At 36.9% G+C, this 17851-nt stretch overlaps 1 protein-coding gene across 2 annotated transcripts; it reads left to right on the forward strand.

Moving 5' to 3' along the window:
• The first annotated feature begins 71 nt into the window (after positions 1–71).
• Positions 72–15961, forward strand: CFAP96 (cilia and flagella associated protein 96). 2 transcript variants are annotated; one of them, XM_004021703.5, is made up of 8 exons: positions 72–419; positions 4923–5108; positions 6189–6408; positions 7785–7922; positions 8017–8092; positions 9706–9885; positions 13953–14119; positions 15720–15961. In XM_004021703.5, exons 2-8 carry the CDS (start codon positions 5009–5011, stop codon positions 15766–15768), a joined length of 930 nt encoding a protein of 309 aa, XP_004021752.1. In that variant the 5' UTR covers positions 72–419; positions 4923–5008; the 3' UTR covers positions 15769–15961. The 2 variants fall into 2 exon arrangements, with proteins under 2 accessions (XP_004021752.1, XP_042097441.1); XM_042241507.1 differs by lacking the exon at positions 13953–14119.
• The last annotated feature ends 1890 nt before the right edge of the window (positions 15962–17851 follow it).

Genomic DNA, 17851 nt, shown 5'->3' on the forward strand with positions numbered 1-17851 from the left:
TCCCAACATGCCCTGCGGCGTGCGTCACGGGGCGTACCACCACTCCAGATCTCGCGGGGGGATAACGGGGCGGGGAGCGGAAGTCCTAACGAATGATGGACGCAGGTCCTCCGCATCCTCTTGGCGTCTTTCTGTCTGTGTCTTCCTCGACCATATGCGAATCCTCCACCTAGCCTCCCTCTACGTTCGTTCTCGGAATGGATTCTCCCGTAGCCGGGGCAACGCGGCGCGGAAGGTCTCCGCCGCTCGGCTAGCGTGCGGACCCGCTGCGTGGCGAAGTCCAGCGCGGGAATCGTTCGCGCGGGGGCAGCTTCGTGGCGCTGGTCGCTCTTGCAGCTTGGCTCGGACTGAAGCTGAAGCAGTCTGATCTCTGATCTTTGTACCCTTCTCCGAGGTGACTTGGTACTCGCAGCTATCAGGTACTGTCTTTTAGATACCTGAACCTCCATTTCCCTAATGGGACATCATTTTCCCCAGAAGTTTTCTGTCCCTCCTTCATCCCCTAAGACACTTTATCCATAACTTTGGAAGGGTACTTGCCGTGTTCCACTATGTTATACTTTATGGTCTTGTCTAAGAGTATAAGCTCTCTAACAGCAGTATCTATGCCTTTTAAAAATCTCAGTTTTATAACTTCTACCAGCAAGCCCTACTCAGAGGAGGGTTTTGCAAAACGTTAAATAAGTGAATGAAAAATTTTGCCAATGCTGCTCAAGAAGAGTTAAGTAGTGGAAAAATTCAAGGCAAAAACTCTCCTTTTGTTCCCTTTCCTTTCTTCCCTCTGTGTCACACTGGAGCCCACAGTTTAGTGAGGGAAAACAGCAGTTAATTCGAGATCCCCCCGGACGGTAAAGCGTCTGCCTGCAGTGCGGGAAACCCGTGTTCGATCCCTGGGTTGGGAAGATCCTCTGGAGAAGGAAATGGCAACCCACTCCAGTACTCTTGCCTGGAAAATTCCATGGACTGGGGAGCCTGGTGGGCTAACGTCCATGGGGTCGCAAAGAGTCGGACACGACTGAGCTACTTCACTTTCACTTTTCACAGTTCAGTTCAGTTCAGTCGCTCAATAGTGTCCGACTCTTTGCGATCCCATGAACCGCAGCACGCCAGGCCTCCCTGTCCATCACCAACTCCCGGAGTCCACCCAAACCCATGTCCATCGAGTCGATGATGCCATCCAACCATCTCATCCTCTGCTGTCCCCTTCTCATCCAGCCATCAATCTTTCCCAGCATCAGGGTCTTTTTCAGTTAGTCAGCTCTTTGCATCAGGTGGCCAAAGTATTGGAGTTTGAGCCTCAACAGCAGTCCTTCCTATGAACACCCAGGACTGATCTCCTTTAGGATGGACAGGTTGGATTTCCTTGCAGTCCAAGGGACTCTCAAGAGCCCTCTCCAACACCACAGTTCAAAAGCATCAATTCTTCACTGCTCAGCTTTCTTTATAGTCCAATTCTCACATCCATACATGACCACTGGAAAAACCAAGTGAGGGAAAACAGCAGTTAATTCAAGATCCCTACAAGGTGAATGTAAAATAACCCAATATAAAATAAGCATCCATGATCAGGGCTTGGAGAGGGAAGTGCATGGCACTATGATGAAGTGAATTAAGGAAGTGAAGAATGAGCTAATCAGAAGGATCAGTATTTATTGAGGAAAGAATGGAGTAGGCACAGTGAAGTACCTGGCAAAAGTGAGACAGCATGTGCTAGTGTCCTGTGGTTGGAGAGGCTGACTTGAGAACTGAAAGACAATTGGAGCTTAGGTTCCAGGGAGAGGGGTTGCCATGGTGACAGGTGAGGGTGATAGTGGCCTTATGAGCCATTTAAAGGATTTGAGCCCCTGTAGCAGCACAGGAAGGCTTTAAGGTTGCGGTGGAGATGGAGCCTTGAAACATGAAACAAATCGAATTAGTGCCCTCCAACTGACTGACGTTTAGTTTTAAAGCATAGGTGATCAGAGGTAGAATGGCAAGGAGGAGGAGAGGATGAGCCACAGATTCAAATAGACAATCCTGTCATTGAAACAGCTTGCTATAAATTCAAAGCAGAAGTTTCTTGCCTTGGATTATAAACTGGGAAGTGTAAGCCGATGTTTGTTTTATTCATCACCCTATGTGTCCAGTACCTAGATCTAGTTGGTGCTTCAAAAATATTACCATGAAATGGAGGCAAGCATTCTTAGTTCTTTGGTCCAACTTTTTAGAACGTGTCTAGTTAAAGGAAACATCCAAATATGTAGTTGCATATTTAGAGTGATATTTCAAGAACTCATAGTTGCAGTCTGCTCTTTAACAAATACTCTGAATTCTTTGTGGATTTTTGTTTTGCTCTTCTTTGTGTTTATCTTGCTTAGTCAGTTGTCCTCTCTTCCTATCTATCCCCGTTGTGAACTGATTTCGCCAAGTGGCACATTTGTTATATACATTAAACTTGAAAAAATTCAAGAATTATAGGGTAATGCCCTAGGTGTGTTGTGCATTCTGTAAAAGTAAGTTGTAATTTTTAATACAAGGGACAATGTAGTATGTTTAGATAGAAGGGTTTAAACTAAAAATGACTGCCTTATATAATTAAGATCTTACAGTCAACTTTGAACTTCTCAAAAGAAGGATGTTGTTTATACAGTAATTATACCACACTGTAGAGTGCCTGATGAACTATGGAATGAGGTTAGTGACATTGTACAGGAGACAGGGATCAAGACCATCCCCATGGAAAAGAAATGCAAAAAGGCAAAGTGGCTGTCTGGGGAGGCCTTACAAATAGCTGTGAAAAGAAGAGAGGCGAAAAGCAAAGGAGAAAAGGAAAGATATAAGCATCTGAATGCAGAGTTCCAAAGAATAGCAAGAAGAGATAAGAAAGCCTTCTTTAGCAATCAATGCAAAGAAATAGAGGAAAAGAACAGAATGGGAAAGACTAGAGATCTCTTCAAGAAAATTAGAGATACCAAGGGAACATTTCATGCAAAGATGGGCTCGATAAAGGACAGAAATGGTCTGGACCTAACAGAAGCAGAAGATATTAAGAAGAGGTGGCAAGAATACATGGAAGAACTGTGCAAAAAGGATCTTCACAACCCAGATAATCATGATGATGTGATCACTAATCTAGAGCCAGACATCTTGGAAAGTGAAGTCAAGTGGGCCTTAGAAAGCATCATTACGAACAAAGCTAGTGGAGGTGATGGAATTCCAGTTGAGCTGTTTCAAATCCTAAAAGATGATGCTGTGAAAGTGCTGCACTCAGTATGCCAGCAAATTTGGAAAACTCAGCAGTGGCCACAGGACTGGAAAAGGTCAGTTTTCATTCCAATCCCAAAGAAACGCAATGCCAAGAATGCTCAAACTCCCGCACAATTGTACTCATTTCACATGCTAGTGAAGTAATGCTCAAAATTCTCCAAGCCAGGCTTCAGCAATATGTGAACCATGAACTCCCTGATGTTCAAGCTGGTTTTAGAAAAGGCAGAGGAACCAGAGATCAAATTGCTAACATCCACTGGATCATGGAAAAAGCTGAAGAGTTTCAGAAAAACATCTATTTCTGCTTTATTGACTATGCCAAAGCCTTTGACTGTGTGGGTCACAATAAACTGTGGAAAATTCTGAAAGAGATGGGAATACCAGACCACCTAACCTGCCTCTTGAGAAATCTGTATGCGGGTCAGGAAGCAACAGTTACAACTGGACATGGAACAACGGACTGGTCCAAATAGGAAAAGGAGTACGTCAAGGCTGTATATTGTCACCCTGCTTATTTGACTTCTATGCAGAGTACATCATGAGAAACGCTGGACTGGAAGAAACACAAGCTGGAATCAAGATTGCCGGGAGAAATCTCAATAACCTCAGGTATGCAGATGACACCACCCTTATGGCAGAAAGTGAAGAGGAACTAAAAAGCCTCTTGATGAAAGTGAAAGAGGAGAGTGAAAAAGTTGACTTAAAGCTCAATATTCAGAAAACAAAGATCATGGCATCTGGTCCCATCACTTCATGGGAAAATAGATGGGGAAACAGTGGAAACAGTGTCTGACTTTATTTTTGGGGTCTCCAAAATCACTGCAGATGGTGATTGCAGCCATGAAATTAAAAGACGCTTACTCCTTGGAAGAAAAGTTATGACCAACCTAGATAGCATATTTAAAAGCAGAGACATTACTTTGCCGACTAAGGTCCGTCTAGTCAAGGCTATGGTTTTCCAGTGGTCATGTATGGATGTGAGAGTTGGACTGTGAAGAAGGCTGAGCGCCAAAGAAATTGATGCTTTTGAACTGTGGTGTTGGAGAAGACTCTTGAGAGTCCTTGGACTGCAAGGAGATCCAACCAGTCCATTCTAAAGGAGATCAACCCTGGGATTTCTTTGGAAGGAATGATGCTAAAGCTGAAACTCCAGTACTTCGACCACCTCATGAGAAGAATTGACTCATTGGAAAAGACTCTGAAGCTGGGAGGGATTGGGGGCAGGAGGAGAAGGGGGCGACCGAGGATGAGATGGCTGGATGGTATCACGGACTCGATGGACGTGAGTCTGAGTGAACTCTGGGAGATGGTGATGAGCAGGGAGGCCTGGCATGCTGCGATTCATGGGGTCGCAAAGAGTCAGACACGACTGAGTGACTGAACTGAACTGAACTGTACCGTCATAATATTTCTGTTTGTGACAGATGAATGGCAGTGCCACAGATAAACATTCCTTTGTAATTTGTGGATATTTCAGCTGGAGACTCAAGGGGAGAGTTCGTGGTGATAATTTTGAATCTCCATTATTCCCCCTCAGCCCCACAAAGTAGATTCTTTCCCCATATATAGCTTGGGACTATTGTTTTATGATGTAACTAATAGTTTCTCAGACTGAAACTATTTGGGACTGAAAGTTAGAATCACGCTTTCCCTACATTTTCTCCTGTATTTTTCAGTGTGGAGTAGAATTTTGCTATAGAAGTAGCACTAAGAAACCCGCTGAAGTCACCAACATAGAGCACACGGCCAACAGGGAGCAGCCATGCCTGTGGAAGGAGGGAAGACTGACATGGAGAGGATTGGCCTCTTCAGTGAGATGGAATATATCACTGTGGGGGATAAATATGTGTCACAGTTTAATCGTAAGTATAATTTTGTTTTCTTTACAGCCTGAGTGGATGTTCCCTCTATAAAATTTTGATTTTAATGTTTGTTAAATGGTCTTTTTGAATGGTCTGTATTTTAAAGCTTTAGGTATAAAGTTGAAAATACCTGTGAAATTTCAGTATCGGTAAGAGATAACTTTTTTAAGCTAGATCAGGAAGCTCGTTTTCTTGGACTATCCTACCTTCATATATTCTCCTCATAGGTATTTGTATTTTATTCTCAAGGTGCATGGCAGTTTTCTCCCAGAATATTTTGTTTGTTGTCTAGTCGCTAGGTTGTGTTCGGCTCTTTTGCAAGCCCATGGACTGTGGCCCTCCAGGCTCCTCTGTCTGTGGGATTTCTCAGACAAGAATACTAGAGTGAGTTGCCATTTCCTTCTCCAAGGAATCTTCTGGACCCAGGAATCGCCCCAGTGCCCTGTCGCTCCTGCATTGGCAGGCAGACTCTTTACCACTGGCACCCCTCCTGGAAAGCCCAAAAAGGGAATCACAGCCATGAAGGGACTGAACCGTTGGCTTTTTTTTTCCCCTTAGTTGGGACACTCTACTATACAAATAGCGTTTACATTTACATCTAAAATGGCCATCCACGATCACTTTCTTGAAAATGAAGTGCCAAATAAATACCTGAGAGATTTTTAGAAGTCATAAATAAAACAATAAAAAAGAATACGCTGATATGGAACATCTCTAAGATAAATTGTTAAAAAGGCAAGATGCAAAACAGTTTCTTATGGGAAAGCATTGGATTCAGTGACCTGTAAGGCCTCTTCCAGCTCTCAGATTCAGTTTAAGAGAATCTCAGTCTAATTATTAAACTGTTTTATGGCAATGCCTTAGTTCTTATTGTCAGTGAAGCCTTTGATATGGATCTTTCAGTGACCATTTTGAAACAGCATTTAAGAGCTCAAAACTCATCAGCTCAAATCATGTTTTGAAACTTTTCTCTGTTGCCCTGGTGTTCTAGTGGCAAGGATCAGGAAAGTTTTCTATTATTTTTCATTTCCTTTTATTAATGGTGAGCTCAAAATTGTCATTCCTATTTTATCTTTAAAGGACCTTTTAATGAAGCTGCAAGCAAAAATAGACAGATGCTACCTGGGGGATCCAAAGAAATGTCCAATCTCCAGGCAGGTTATTTTGATCCCCATTTTGCAAGGATTTTTGAAGGTGAAAGCTATGTCAATCCAAATCAAGTGAGGAGACGGTACATGATGGAGGAAGCCAAAAAAAATCTAAGCAAAGCTTTCCTCCCCAGCAGTGGAGAGAAAAAGCCGTAAGTATTGGGGAGAAAATCTTAAATCTATCTCCTGCATCACTCTCTCTGCTGCAGCCTAAATTGTTGATTTTTCTGTAGGACTAACTTTTGTATGACTCATTTTTTAAAGTGTGACTTTTAGGTTAAGTTTGTCTTAGATGGAGACAGTTATATTGGGTGATTTAAGTTGCAGGGTAATTGATTAAGTAGATTCTCATTGTCACATTAAATTTTTAGTCATCTATGTCACTATTTTCTATCAATTTATACTAATAAAGCCAACTAAATAATGAAAAGTTTTAGTTGAAAATCTTGCAATAGTCAGACTAGAAAAAAAATTGCCTTGGGTCATCATGTCTGTGGCCTTGACTATTTTTTCTACTTTTTAAAACTTTAAAAAAGTATAAATAAAAAATGTGAAATTAGGAGAAATCTTTTTTGGGTAAAAAGGATAATTTATCAAAGGTACATTGTTTAAAAATCATGATGAAGTTACATGTAGGGGCTTAACAGTATTTTAGTTGTAAAAATTGTCAGTATAAGTTTCTTTTTTTTTTAACCTTTAAATCCTTAAACTGATAAAATCATATAATCTATGTGATATACTATAGCTGAGTTTTATAATATGATGTTAATTCACACTCAGTAACATTGACTCTCAATCTAGAGTTTATGACAGATGAGGATTGGTTGAAAAATAATTTTGTGCTTATTTGTGTTTTGAGATTAGTAAAGCTTCAGTCTTCCAAGTTAAATTGTCTTTATTAAGAGTAGAGAATGTCTTCTTTTCTGTTATTATAGTTTTATCTTTTCCTACCTTTGTACACTTTGGAGAAGTGTGAACTATTTATTATTATTATTACTACTTTTTTTTTGGGTTTCTTACTTTTCTTCTTAGATGTAAAATTCCAATGTGTATTTTTGGGGCTACTACTTTATTTCTTTTTCATGTAACATATGTATTTTATCCTTATAACAACTTTTCCTGTTCAACTTTCCCATCCCCTGGAACTAATATAATATTGTCAATAAACTATGCTTAAATAAAAAATAATTTTAGAAAAAACACAGCAGAAGAACACACAAAGGGTCTATTTATTCTTGTGGTTAACTGAACTAATGTAAACTCTTCTAACCTCCTAGAGATTGCTAAAGCTTTGTTTATGTAGCACATTTAAAATGGAATTTTTGACTTTGAGTAATAGGGAAAATTAGATTAAAAAAATAACAAGAGTTTTTTTTTTTTTTTTCTTACTGAAGTTAAGCAAGTCAAATCTACTGCGTATATTTTGCTCCTCTTTCAATAATATTTTATAAATTTTGGTAAAATACATATAACACAAAGTTCACTATTTGAACTTGCTTCTTTTTGTTCTTGTTACACTGTATTTAAGCTGTGGATTAGGAAGTTACTATGGAACCATAGGGGGACCAGTCCCGTTTTTCAGTGCTCAGTCTAAACCCAAAGACAAATATGAGCCACCTGGAAAGAATTTATACACAAACCCAGGAAAGAAAGGAACTGGATATGGGTAAGATATTCCAATACTTTCATATCATTTGTTTTGAATTTTAAAAATTTAATTTCTGAACCCTGAAGTCATCATCATTATTTTCCTTCCTTAGCTATGCAAATATTACCATAGGTAAGCAGTTTTCACACTCTTCTGATCTCTATGATGCAGCAAAACTAGATAACAAGGTAAAGGAATCTCTTGTAACTTATTTCACTCTTTCTCTTATTTAGTTGACTTAGAGAATTCACTTGTGATCCAATTAGGGTTTATTTTATCTATTTGTATTATGTTGGCAATGGCAGATTGATGTTTAGGAATTGTAATGATTTTACCGTTTTGATTTTAGATTCCCTGGATGAGCTTTAATTTGTGCTATAGTTTATCTTCCATCTCTCTAAACTAGCTGTGAGATTTCTGTCAGCATGGCCTGATCAACTCTGCTCTATTTTGATTCTAAGCATTGTATCCTAATCCTTAGCTGTATTCCCAACACACCCTAATATTTTGTGCATAAGAAAGTAGTGGTAGTCCTTTTGGGCTGATCAGGCCATTATGGTGAGTGAACAGAATGGAAGAGTATTGGGGAGAAGGGAAGAAGTGGAGACTAGAAAAGGATATAAGTTTTTAAATTTTCGTTTTTTTTTCAGCATGCAGTCTTCAATAATTTTGGCTGTGGTGACTTTAAATGGCAGTGAGATAGATGGAGGAGGGCATGGCAACCCACTCCAGTATTCTTGCCTGAGGAATCCCCATGGACAGAGGAGCCTAGCGGGCTATAATCCATAGGGTCACACGGAGTCAGACACGACTGAAGTGACTTAGCACGCATGCACGCATGAGATAGAAGAATAGTGGCCAATTTTGCAAATGGGCATGTCCAAACCCAGGAAAAGTTTTCTATTAAATTGAGCAGAAACCTTGGTCATTTGAAAATAGTCATCTCTTATTTCTATGTATGGACTCTTCACTTTATATAAGATTCTATGTAAACTACTTTTTACATAGAATAGAATAATATATTCTGTAGGAATGTTAATACCTAATATATAAATACATACAAGGCAGTTTTATCAATAGCTTAGTAATTAGTCTTTCATCCTACGTTTATGGATATAAGATATTTTTCTCTCTTTAGAATAAAACTCTTTCATTCCGCATTTAGAACTTACTATTCCTAAGTCAGAAATTTTATGTCCCTGAATTTCCTAAAATAATATTGTAACATAAAAGTGTTGTAATGTAAAAAGTAAGTATTCCTTATTCTTAGGAGAAAAGCTGACATTTCTTTGAAGGCCTACCATGTGCCAGGTACTTTGAACACATAATCGCATTTAATCTTTATCATAGCATTAAGGATCGGGGGGATGTTATAATCGTCATTTATAGTTGAAGAAAATGTAACACTAAAAGGGTCAGTAATTTTCCCAGTGTCCCTGGGAAATGCTAGAAATCGGGAAGGAGTTAGGGTTTGAACTAGAAACTGACTTTTATTTTTAATGTATTATATCATATTATAGATAGTTAATAAAGATTTGCTCAAGTAATATATCTATATACATCAAATAAATTTATATTCAAGATGAACAATCATAGCTGTGCTTCTTCCTAAGCAAGCATATCTTTTGTATCATAAAAACAGAACATAGCGGAGGAATGTTTCAAAAAAGTGAACCCAGAAGTATATACTTTAAAAATCTGCACGCTTATATTAAAATTTAAAGTTAAATTAACTTTACGTTACTTGCAGTGTTGAGTAATTTTTGCTACCTAATGTAATTTTAGACTCCTTAATTTACAGAAAGAGAATGAAGAACATCATCGTTTACTTAAAGGGACAGCTTTCAAATTAAATCTTTACCCAAGGGAATATTTTGATACCAATCCTTACATGTCTGACAAACCTTTACCACCAATTAAAAAAGCAGAGAAGAAAGAAACAGTTGGAAACCCTTTTAAGCCCTCTTCTCCTGGTAAAAAGGTAAGTTAAATTTTTTAGAATGAAAAAATATTAAGCATCATAAAGAAATGTTGCCTCTTGCTGTCATATTATTTTATTTCCCATTTGTTTATATTCTTGCCATGAATCATGAAACCTGTTTTGATGAAATTATGAAAAGTCATAGAATGTGGATACCATAAGGAATAATGATGCCCTTATGAAATAATTATTACTCATCTCTAAAGTATTTTAATTTACAATGAATTTTCTAAGCACCTGTCTAGATCTTAGGTATAGTTTTTCTCAAAACCATAAAAAGTCAGACCATCTTTAGTTTTTGAAGGATGATTAAAATGAACTGTCTTCCTTCTGCTGAGGTTTACAAGTGTGAATAAAAATAAAAATCTCCCTTACAGTTTACAGACTTAGTTTATACCTTAGTGTTTTGTGTTTTTTTTTGGTGAATTGTGTGTTCCTTTTACTTGCAAATGTTCTATTAAGACATTTGTCTTTTTCATATTGATCTGTAAGATCTTTTCATATATTAAGGATATTGTTTTATCATTTGTGTTGAAAATAATTTTTCTAGTCTATTGAATCTTTGACTTGGTTATAGTATTCTGTGCTATTCAGAAATAGCAATAATGATTTATCATTATAAAATATAAACTTTATAATGATAAAATCATATAAAATAATGATTTTATGAGTCCTCTGTGCTGAGTTTATGTCATTCTCAGAATGACTTTCCTTCCCAGCAACATTAGTGAAATATGCATTCTTGATTTCTTAATTAGTCTTATCCTTTTGCATTTAAATTTTCATCTGGAATATATTTTGATGGAAAGAACAAGGTAAGGATCCAGCTTTTATCTTTTTCAAAATTCAGTTTTATGGACAGAAGGATGCTTTGAGGGGAGGATATGTTCCATATCTTGATTGCCTTTGTGGTTTCAAGGGTGTATCAGTCAGTCAGTTCAGTCATTCAGTCATGTCTGACTCTTTGCAACCCCATGGACTGCAGCATGCCAGGCCCTCCTGTCCATCACCAACTCCTGAAGTTTACCCAAACTCATGTCCATTGAGTCAGTGATGCCATCCAACCATCTCATCCTCTGTTGTCCCCTTCTCCTCCTACCCTCAATCTTTCCCAGCATCAGGGTCTTTTCAAATGAGTCAGCTCTTCACATCAGGCAGCCAAAATATTGGAGTTTCAGCTTCAGCATCAGTCCTTCCAATGAACACCAGCCCTGATCTCCTTTAGGATGGACTGGTTGGATCTCCTTGCAGTCCAAGGGACTCTCAAGAGTCTTCTCCAACACCACAGTTCAAAAGCATCAATTCTTCAGCACTCAGCTTTCTTTATAGTCCAATTCTCACATCCATACATGACTACTGGAAAAATCACATCTGTCAAAACTCACAGAACCTGTAAACTTAAAATGGGTGCAGCTTATTATACTGAGACTTAAATTTTTTTTAAAGAGCCAATTGTTCCTGATCTCACAGATAGAATAATTAACACCCCTGTTTTGAAATGCCACTTTATCAAATCAAAATTCCCATTTTTAGTGTTTTTTTCCCCCTGAATTTTCATTCTATTTAATTGATGTTTATTTCTACCAGTACCAAACTATTTTTAATAATTATTGCATTTTAATATTGGGTGGTCTAGTTTCTTATTATTTTTAAAATAAGTTTATATGACTGTTTCCCAGTAGTTATTATTTAGAACTTTGGAATTATTTTGTGAAGTTCTGGGGAAAAAAGACCTTTGGTGTTTTGCTCTAAAATGAGATCTTTAGATTTTAGCTTGTATTAGCATTTTTATACTTTGAATCTTCTTATCTAGAATTAAGCTACTTACAGAAACCTTTATTTGTCTTATAGATTTTTATATTTTGTTTCACATAGATTTATGTATCATATTTATTCTTATTTTAAGGTCCTGGTCAATGTTTCTTTTCCCCATCAATCCACTTATATTATTTGCTCTTATTAAAACATCTGATTTTCTTAAAGTAACTGGCACTTTATTAAATTTTATATTCTAATAGGTATTTCATTGATTCTCTTTGGATCTTTAGATATGTGATTATATTATCTGCAAATAATTTTGCTCCTTCCTTGCCAATATTTCTCTCTCTCATGTCGTGCTTGTGCCCAGTGTTTAGACATGATATGGGGATCATGGGAATACCTCTAGCGTTCATGTTTAAATAAATAAGACTAAATCAGGAATGTTTGTAGAATTATGTTGAATGTTTTGGTATAATCTATCTAGACCATCTTGTTTTTCTTCATTAACTTATTATAAGGTGAGTAAAAATAATAGATTTCTTGAAATGATTCTCACTTGACTGTGTTGTATTAATCTTTAAGTGTAATACTGTGTTTTATTTGCTAATATTTTATTAAGTATTTTTGCATCAATTATTATAAGTGTTGTGACTGGTCTATATTTTTACATTCCTTGTTCTATTTTGATATAAGTAGATGCTAGCATCTTAAAGTAAGAGTTTAATAGCATCAAATATATCTTTTCCTTGAAAATTTAAAAGACTTCTCATAGTAAGTGTTCTGATCTTAATTTCTTACATGATGTCCACCTATTTTCTGTAGGTGTCCTCTCTTTGAGTCACTTTGACAATATTTTTCTTTGAGAACCATTCATTTAATTCAGGTTTTCAAATTTGTCAATGTAGAGGTGTAAAAAAATATTATCTTACAGTTTTTGATATTCCATATATGTATAGGTTTCTTCCACCTGCTTCTCAATCTTTATAATGTAGATTTACCTGTTAATTTTTTAAGCATCATCTGGTGAGTTGGTTTACTTACCATATATATTTTTCTATTTTCTATTCATCTGTTTTGCTTTTACATCAATTAATTAATCAATTGTATTTTCTTTAGAATCCTTATTATTTATTGCTTTTAAACTAATCCATATGTCTCAATCTTGATAACTTGAAAAATTACAACTATATCTTTCAAATAAATCACATTTTCTTATATATCTGGCTTAGACACTGTAAGAGAAAGGATGACTAATTAGATGGATTATTGTGATTGAATAGAGTTTTCTTGGTGACCATATATGATGGAAATCCTGTTGATATGTATCAGTTTAAAAAGTCAAAGCAAATGTTTGTTTTGCTTATAGGTCAAAAATGATTGACTTCTCTTAATAGATTATAAGAAAAGTACAATGTATGGTACAGTTATTCCTCAGTATCAATGGGGGATTGGTTTCAAGACCACTGCCCCCTACCCCCAGAATACCAAAATTCAAGGATGCTCAGGTCCTTTACATAAAATGGCCTAGTATTTGCATGTAACCTTTGCACATCCTCCTGTATAATGTAAATCATCTCTAGACTACTTACAATATCTAATACAATGCAAATGCTAAGTAAATAGTTTCCTGTGCATGTCAAGTTCAATTTTTCTTTTGGGGAACTTTCTGAAATTCTTTGTTTAAAAAATATTTTCACCCTGAGATTGGATGAATCTGAGGATGCAGACCTTGCTGGTGTGGAGGACTGATTGTGGATTATGTTTGCCTCTCACTCTCTTTTTCTATGTACGGTTTCTTTATTTTTATTAAAAACTTTTTTTCAATATCTTCCCCATCATTTACTGATGTTTACTGAATTCGTGTTGTGCCAGGCTTCCTTTTGGATAAACCTTACCTTTGGCCTCATCTCTCCTCCTCTGGTTCTGAACCCTAACTTCTTCCTGTATCAAAATACATGTGACCTGGGTCTCACTCCCTCAGGAATGGACTCATATCCTGTGTAGTTCATAGCCTGATCTGATAAACTCACTAGTATATTAACTGTTGGCAATAGTTGAGAATATTACCTTCTTATACCTATATGCATTTTAATAGAGAACTTTTGGAATTATAGTGTCTTAACCCATAAAATTGGTGGTAGGAAGACCCTTTGTTGGTATTTGAATTAAACAGAATAAACAGTTTTCTTTAAATGTAAAACCAGCTCCATGTACAATACACAAATATGTATGACCTTTTTCACATCTAATTTTTGTTAGAAGCATTTTGACAGAACCACATTAAACTGTCTCATTTTTACTTGTAGGCTGGTGGAATGAAGGCAGGAACATTTGATCCTTACCCTTCACATTCTGCTGACCCTTACGTGGTTAAATTGAGAAGCCCATCCAGCAAAAGTGCTAAGGTTTTCCATCCACCAAGTGGACCAAAAAGCAGACCAGTTGAAAGTATAATGGCTTTGAATGTCAAAAGGTGGTAATGTTAGCTCATAAATTATTTCCAGCTTTTGGATTTCTTCAGAGTAATATCTTTTATTTACATACATTTTCAAAAGTTGACAAATCTGGGTGACTGTAGAAATCTCAGCTTCTTCTTTATATCTGCCCTCCCCTATAGAAGTTCTTTCCCATCTTCTGAAATTCTCAATTGAAAAAGCTTAATTTATCTGTACCAAACAGACAAAGGTTCAATCCCTGGGTTGGGAAGATCCCCTGGAGAAGGAAATGGCAACCTACTCCAGTATTCTCGCCTGGAGAATCCCATAAACAGAGGAGCCTGGTGGGCTACAGTCCATAGGGTCACAAAGAGTTGGATACAGCTGAAGTGACTTAGCATGCATATATATATATATATATATATATATATTTCACTTAGTAGTACATATTAACATTGTCTATTTCTTAAGAGGATCTTTTGACTCATTAAATTATTATCTCTGTATAGGCCCCAGACTCTCAGTAATTGTGTGGACTCTTAATGATACTTATTCTGTCTTAAACTTTTAAATAACCCTCTATGAGAACTGGAAATATTCTGATTAATTAAAAATACTTCGAGGAAAAGTATATATTATTCATGTATCATAAAACTCGAATCTTTCCTAGGTTTTGAGCACTCTCAAAACTGAAAAGTTCTTAGAAGTTCAGAATATAATTTAGAAAAGGACAGCCTGTCATTCTTTTGTTATATGTGAAAGATCATAATACTAAGAATTCATTTGATTCCCTTTCTGCCTATTCACTGAAAAAGTTTTAATGCCAATTTGACTAACTTACATATTTCTAACTTAATTGTAATCATACAATGGATTAGGAAAAGGACATCAAATTCATGCCTTTTGTAGAAACACTAGTACATCTTTATTACTTGTGGATAGTGATTGTAAAAACATCATTATTATAATCACGAAAGTAAGGCTGCCCCTTCATTATTTATATAGTTTAACTGTTGTCTATAGGAATATTTTTTTGTAGGCTAGTTGGTAGAGGATTCATTTGGGAAACAAAGATATGGAGCCTTTTTTCCATGTCCTTTGACCTTTATCCTTTGACAACCGAACTGACAGTAAAGTTAGAATTTTCCTCAACACACTCACACTCAAATAAATGGAATTTTGTGTGGGGTGGGGAGGAGTGTGGTTTCAAGTTTTCTGGCTATCCAGAGACCAGATCTGAGAAAATTCTATGATGCTCTAGCACTTATGTTTAAAGCAAAGGAAAAAAGTATCTGACTGTTCAGAAGTTTATCATTTGTTTAGTATTTTGAGTTTATTGAAATATCTTTTTTTTACATTATCACAAATATTATCCGAAATCAAGTTATAGCTTCTTTTAGCCTAGTTTTAAAACTCTGAGAAGTAGTATTTAAAATTGGTCTCATAAACCAGTTTTTCCTTTTAAATTACATTTAAAAAATATATCTGATATACATGAAGCTTTTTCTTTAGTGAGAAAGTTTGGTTTTGTTTGGATTGTTAACTGATAATTGCAAAATGTTTTTTTTTTTTACAAGAATATACAGATCTATTACGTGTACCTATCAAATTAAATATGCATTTATTTTCCAATTTTAGGGCACTAAATACGAAGAACTACAAGACTGCTTCAGTACAGTCCTATTAGCATCTGAAAGACAAATAACCTTACAGGTCATGACTACCAAAAATATACTACCAAGTGCTCATTATCTGAAAAAATATGTAAGATGTGTGGAGCAAATAGCTCAAACATTTAGGAGAAATTTAAGGCTGAGACTCTAATGCTCTTCCTTCTTTTCATACTATTATATCAATAAATGACTAATATTTGTTAATAATTGCTCTGTTCCTTGATCTGTGTTTCGGAGGAGATGTTTAGGAATGTTTGAAACTGTTATAAGATCTCAAAGTGTACTCTTTCATTTGACATATTTTGCTCCTAACATTAAAAATATTGCCAAGTTGGAGGGTAGGGATGAAAATGGGGACTGGAGGGGTAGAACGTGGACAATGAATGCTTATTTTTCTATTAAGTGTTACTGTTTTTCTGGTTGTTTTTTTTTTTTAAGATTAATTTTTATTGGAGTATAGTTGCTTTACAGTAAATTCTTAATTTGCTGTTCCTTCTTGGAGGTATCTGGAGGTTGAATTGACAGCTATCCAAGTGTCTCAGTCCATTAAAGCATTCTTAACATCAGGGAAGTACTGATCCAATCTTATTTAATAGATTCTCATATACATACGTTGTATAGTGAGGCAGATAGCTCAGTTAATATGGTATGGTGCCTTCCATGTATATCCCGTGTAAAGCGTCAGATCTGCCAGTGGCAGCCCCAGGCTGAGCAGGGTTGGTGAGGGTCTAGGGTGTGTGTGGGAGATGAGAGACTGTGGGATGCACTTTCAGTTCAGTATCTTATAAAAAATGGCCAGGTTTCAAGATGGATGAAGTTGGTCCTTGTGTTCTCTCATTCTCCTCTGTAGCTGCCTCTCTAGGTCTTATCCTCTTCCTTCCCATGTTACCTCTTCACTGGCCCTATCACTTTAAAAAAATCTGTTCTCAAAAGTTATGATTTAAATACATTCCCAAAATTCATAGTGAGGTATCTCTCAATAGTTCTCATTCAGTTGGGGTGGGGTAGTGGTGTTATTTAAAAGGGAAGTTTACAGTATCTATTAATTAAACTGTGGTGTTGGAGAAGACTCTTGAGAGTTCCTTGGACTGCAAGGAGGCCAAACCAGTCAATCCTAAAGGAAATCAGTCCTGAATATTCTTTGGAAGGACTGATGCTGAAGCTGAAGCCCCAATACTTTGGCCACCTGATGTGAAGAACTGACTCATTTGAAAAGACCCTAATGCTGGGAAAGACTGAAGGCAGGAAGAGAGGGGAGGACAGAGGATGAGATGGTTGGATGGCATCACTGACTTGATGAACATGAGTTTGGGTAAGCTCCGGGAGCTGGTGATAGACAGGGAAGCCTGGCATGCTGCAGTCCATGGGGTCGCAAAGAGTCAGATATGACTGAGCGACTGAACTGAACTGATTAGTACAATGTGTTGGGGGAGTTATTTTTGATTCATGGTTTTTTTCTTAGTACTCGTCCCCTCTGCCATTCTAGGCCTCCCAGAGCTGAAAATCAGAATGTGTAGAGGCTGCAGTGCTCTGCTTCAAGATCCAATTTTTTCCAATGGTGGAGAAGCCTGGTCAATCCAGATACACATGTGACTTTTGAAGGGATTCAGAGGGTACAGAGAAGTTTTCCTGTTGTCAAACGTGTATTTTTATTTCATGCCTCATCACTGTTTACTTTTTTTCTAAAAGAATAAATTTTTAAAGAAAACTGAAAAATGTTTTCTAAAGGAATATTTAAGATTTTTATTTCCTATCCAAAGGACAGTGTGGAATGAACATCTCAAAGACAGTATCAGGGGTATCATGAGCCTCAGAGGGGAATACGTTTGTCTCAGAGTAGCTAAGCTTTTTCCGGGTAGACATAAATGAATAAAAATTCATTTAGTTACATAGTGATAAATGTCACCAAACAAGCCAAGGCTAGGGTGTTCCCACCTCTGCATTCGGTGGTGGCTCCAGAGCTGCTAGGGTAGGCTAGAGGCTACTCTGCACCCACCCTAATGAAAGTCTAAAAAACCAGGCTCAAAAGGATCTGACTGAAAGAGAGGTAAGTACAACCAGTTCTAACAGAAGCAAGCACAACCCAGCACAACCAGG

The sequence above is a fragment of the Ovis aries genome, chromosome 26 (genome assembly GCF_016772045.2).
Source record: "Ovis aries strain OAR_USU_Benz2616 breed Rambouillet chromosome 26, ARS-UI_Ramb_v3.0, whole genome shotgun sequence".
In the NCBI taxonomy this organism is placed as follows: domain Eukaryota; kingdom Metazoa; phylum Chordata; class Mammalia; order Artiodactyla; family Bovidae; genus Ovis; species Ovis aries.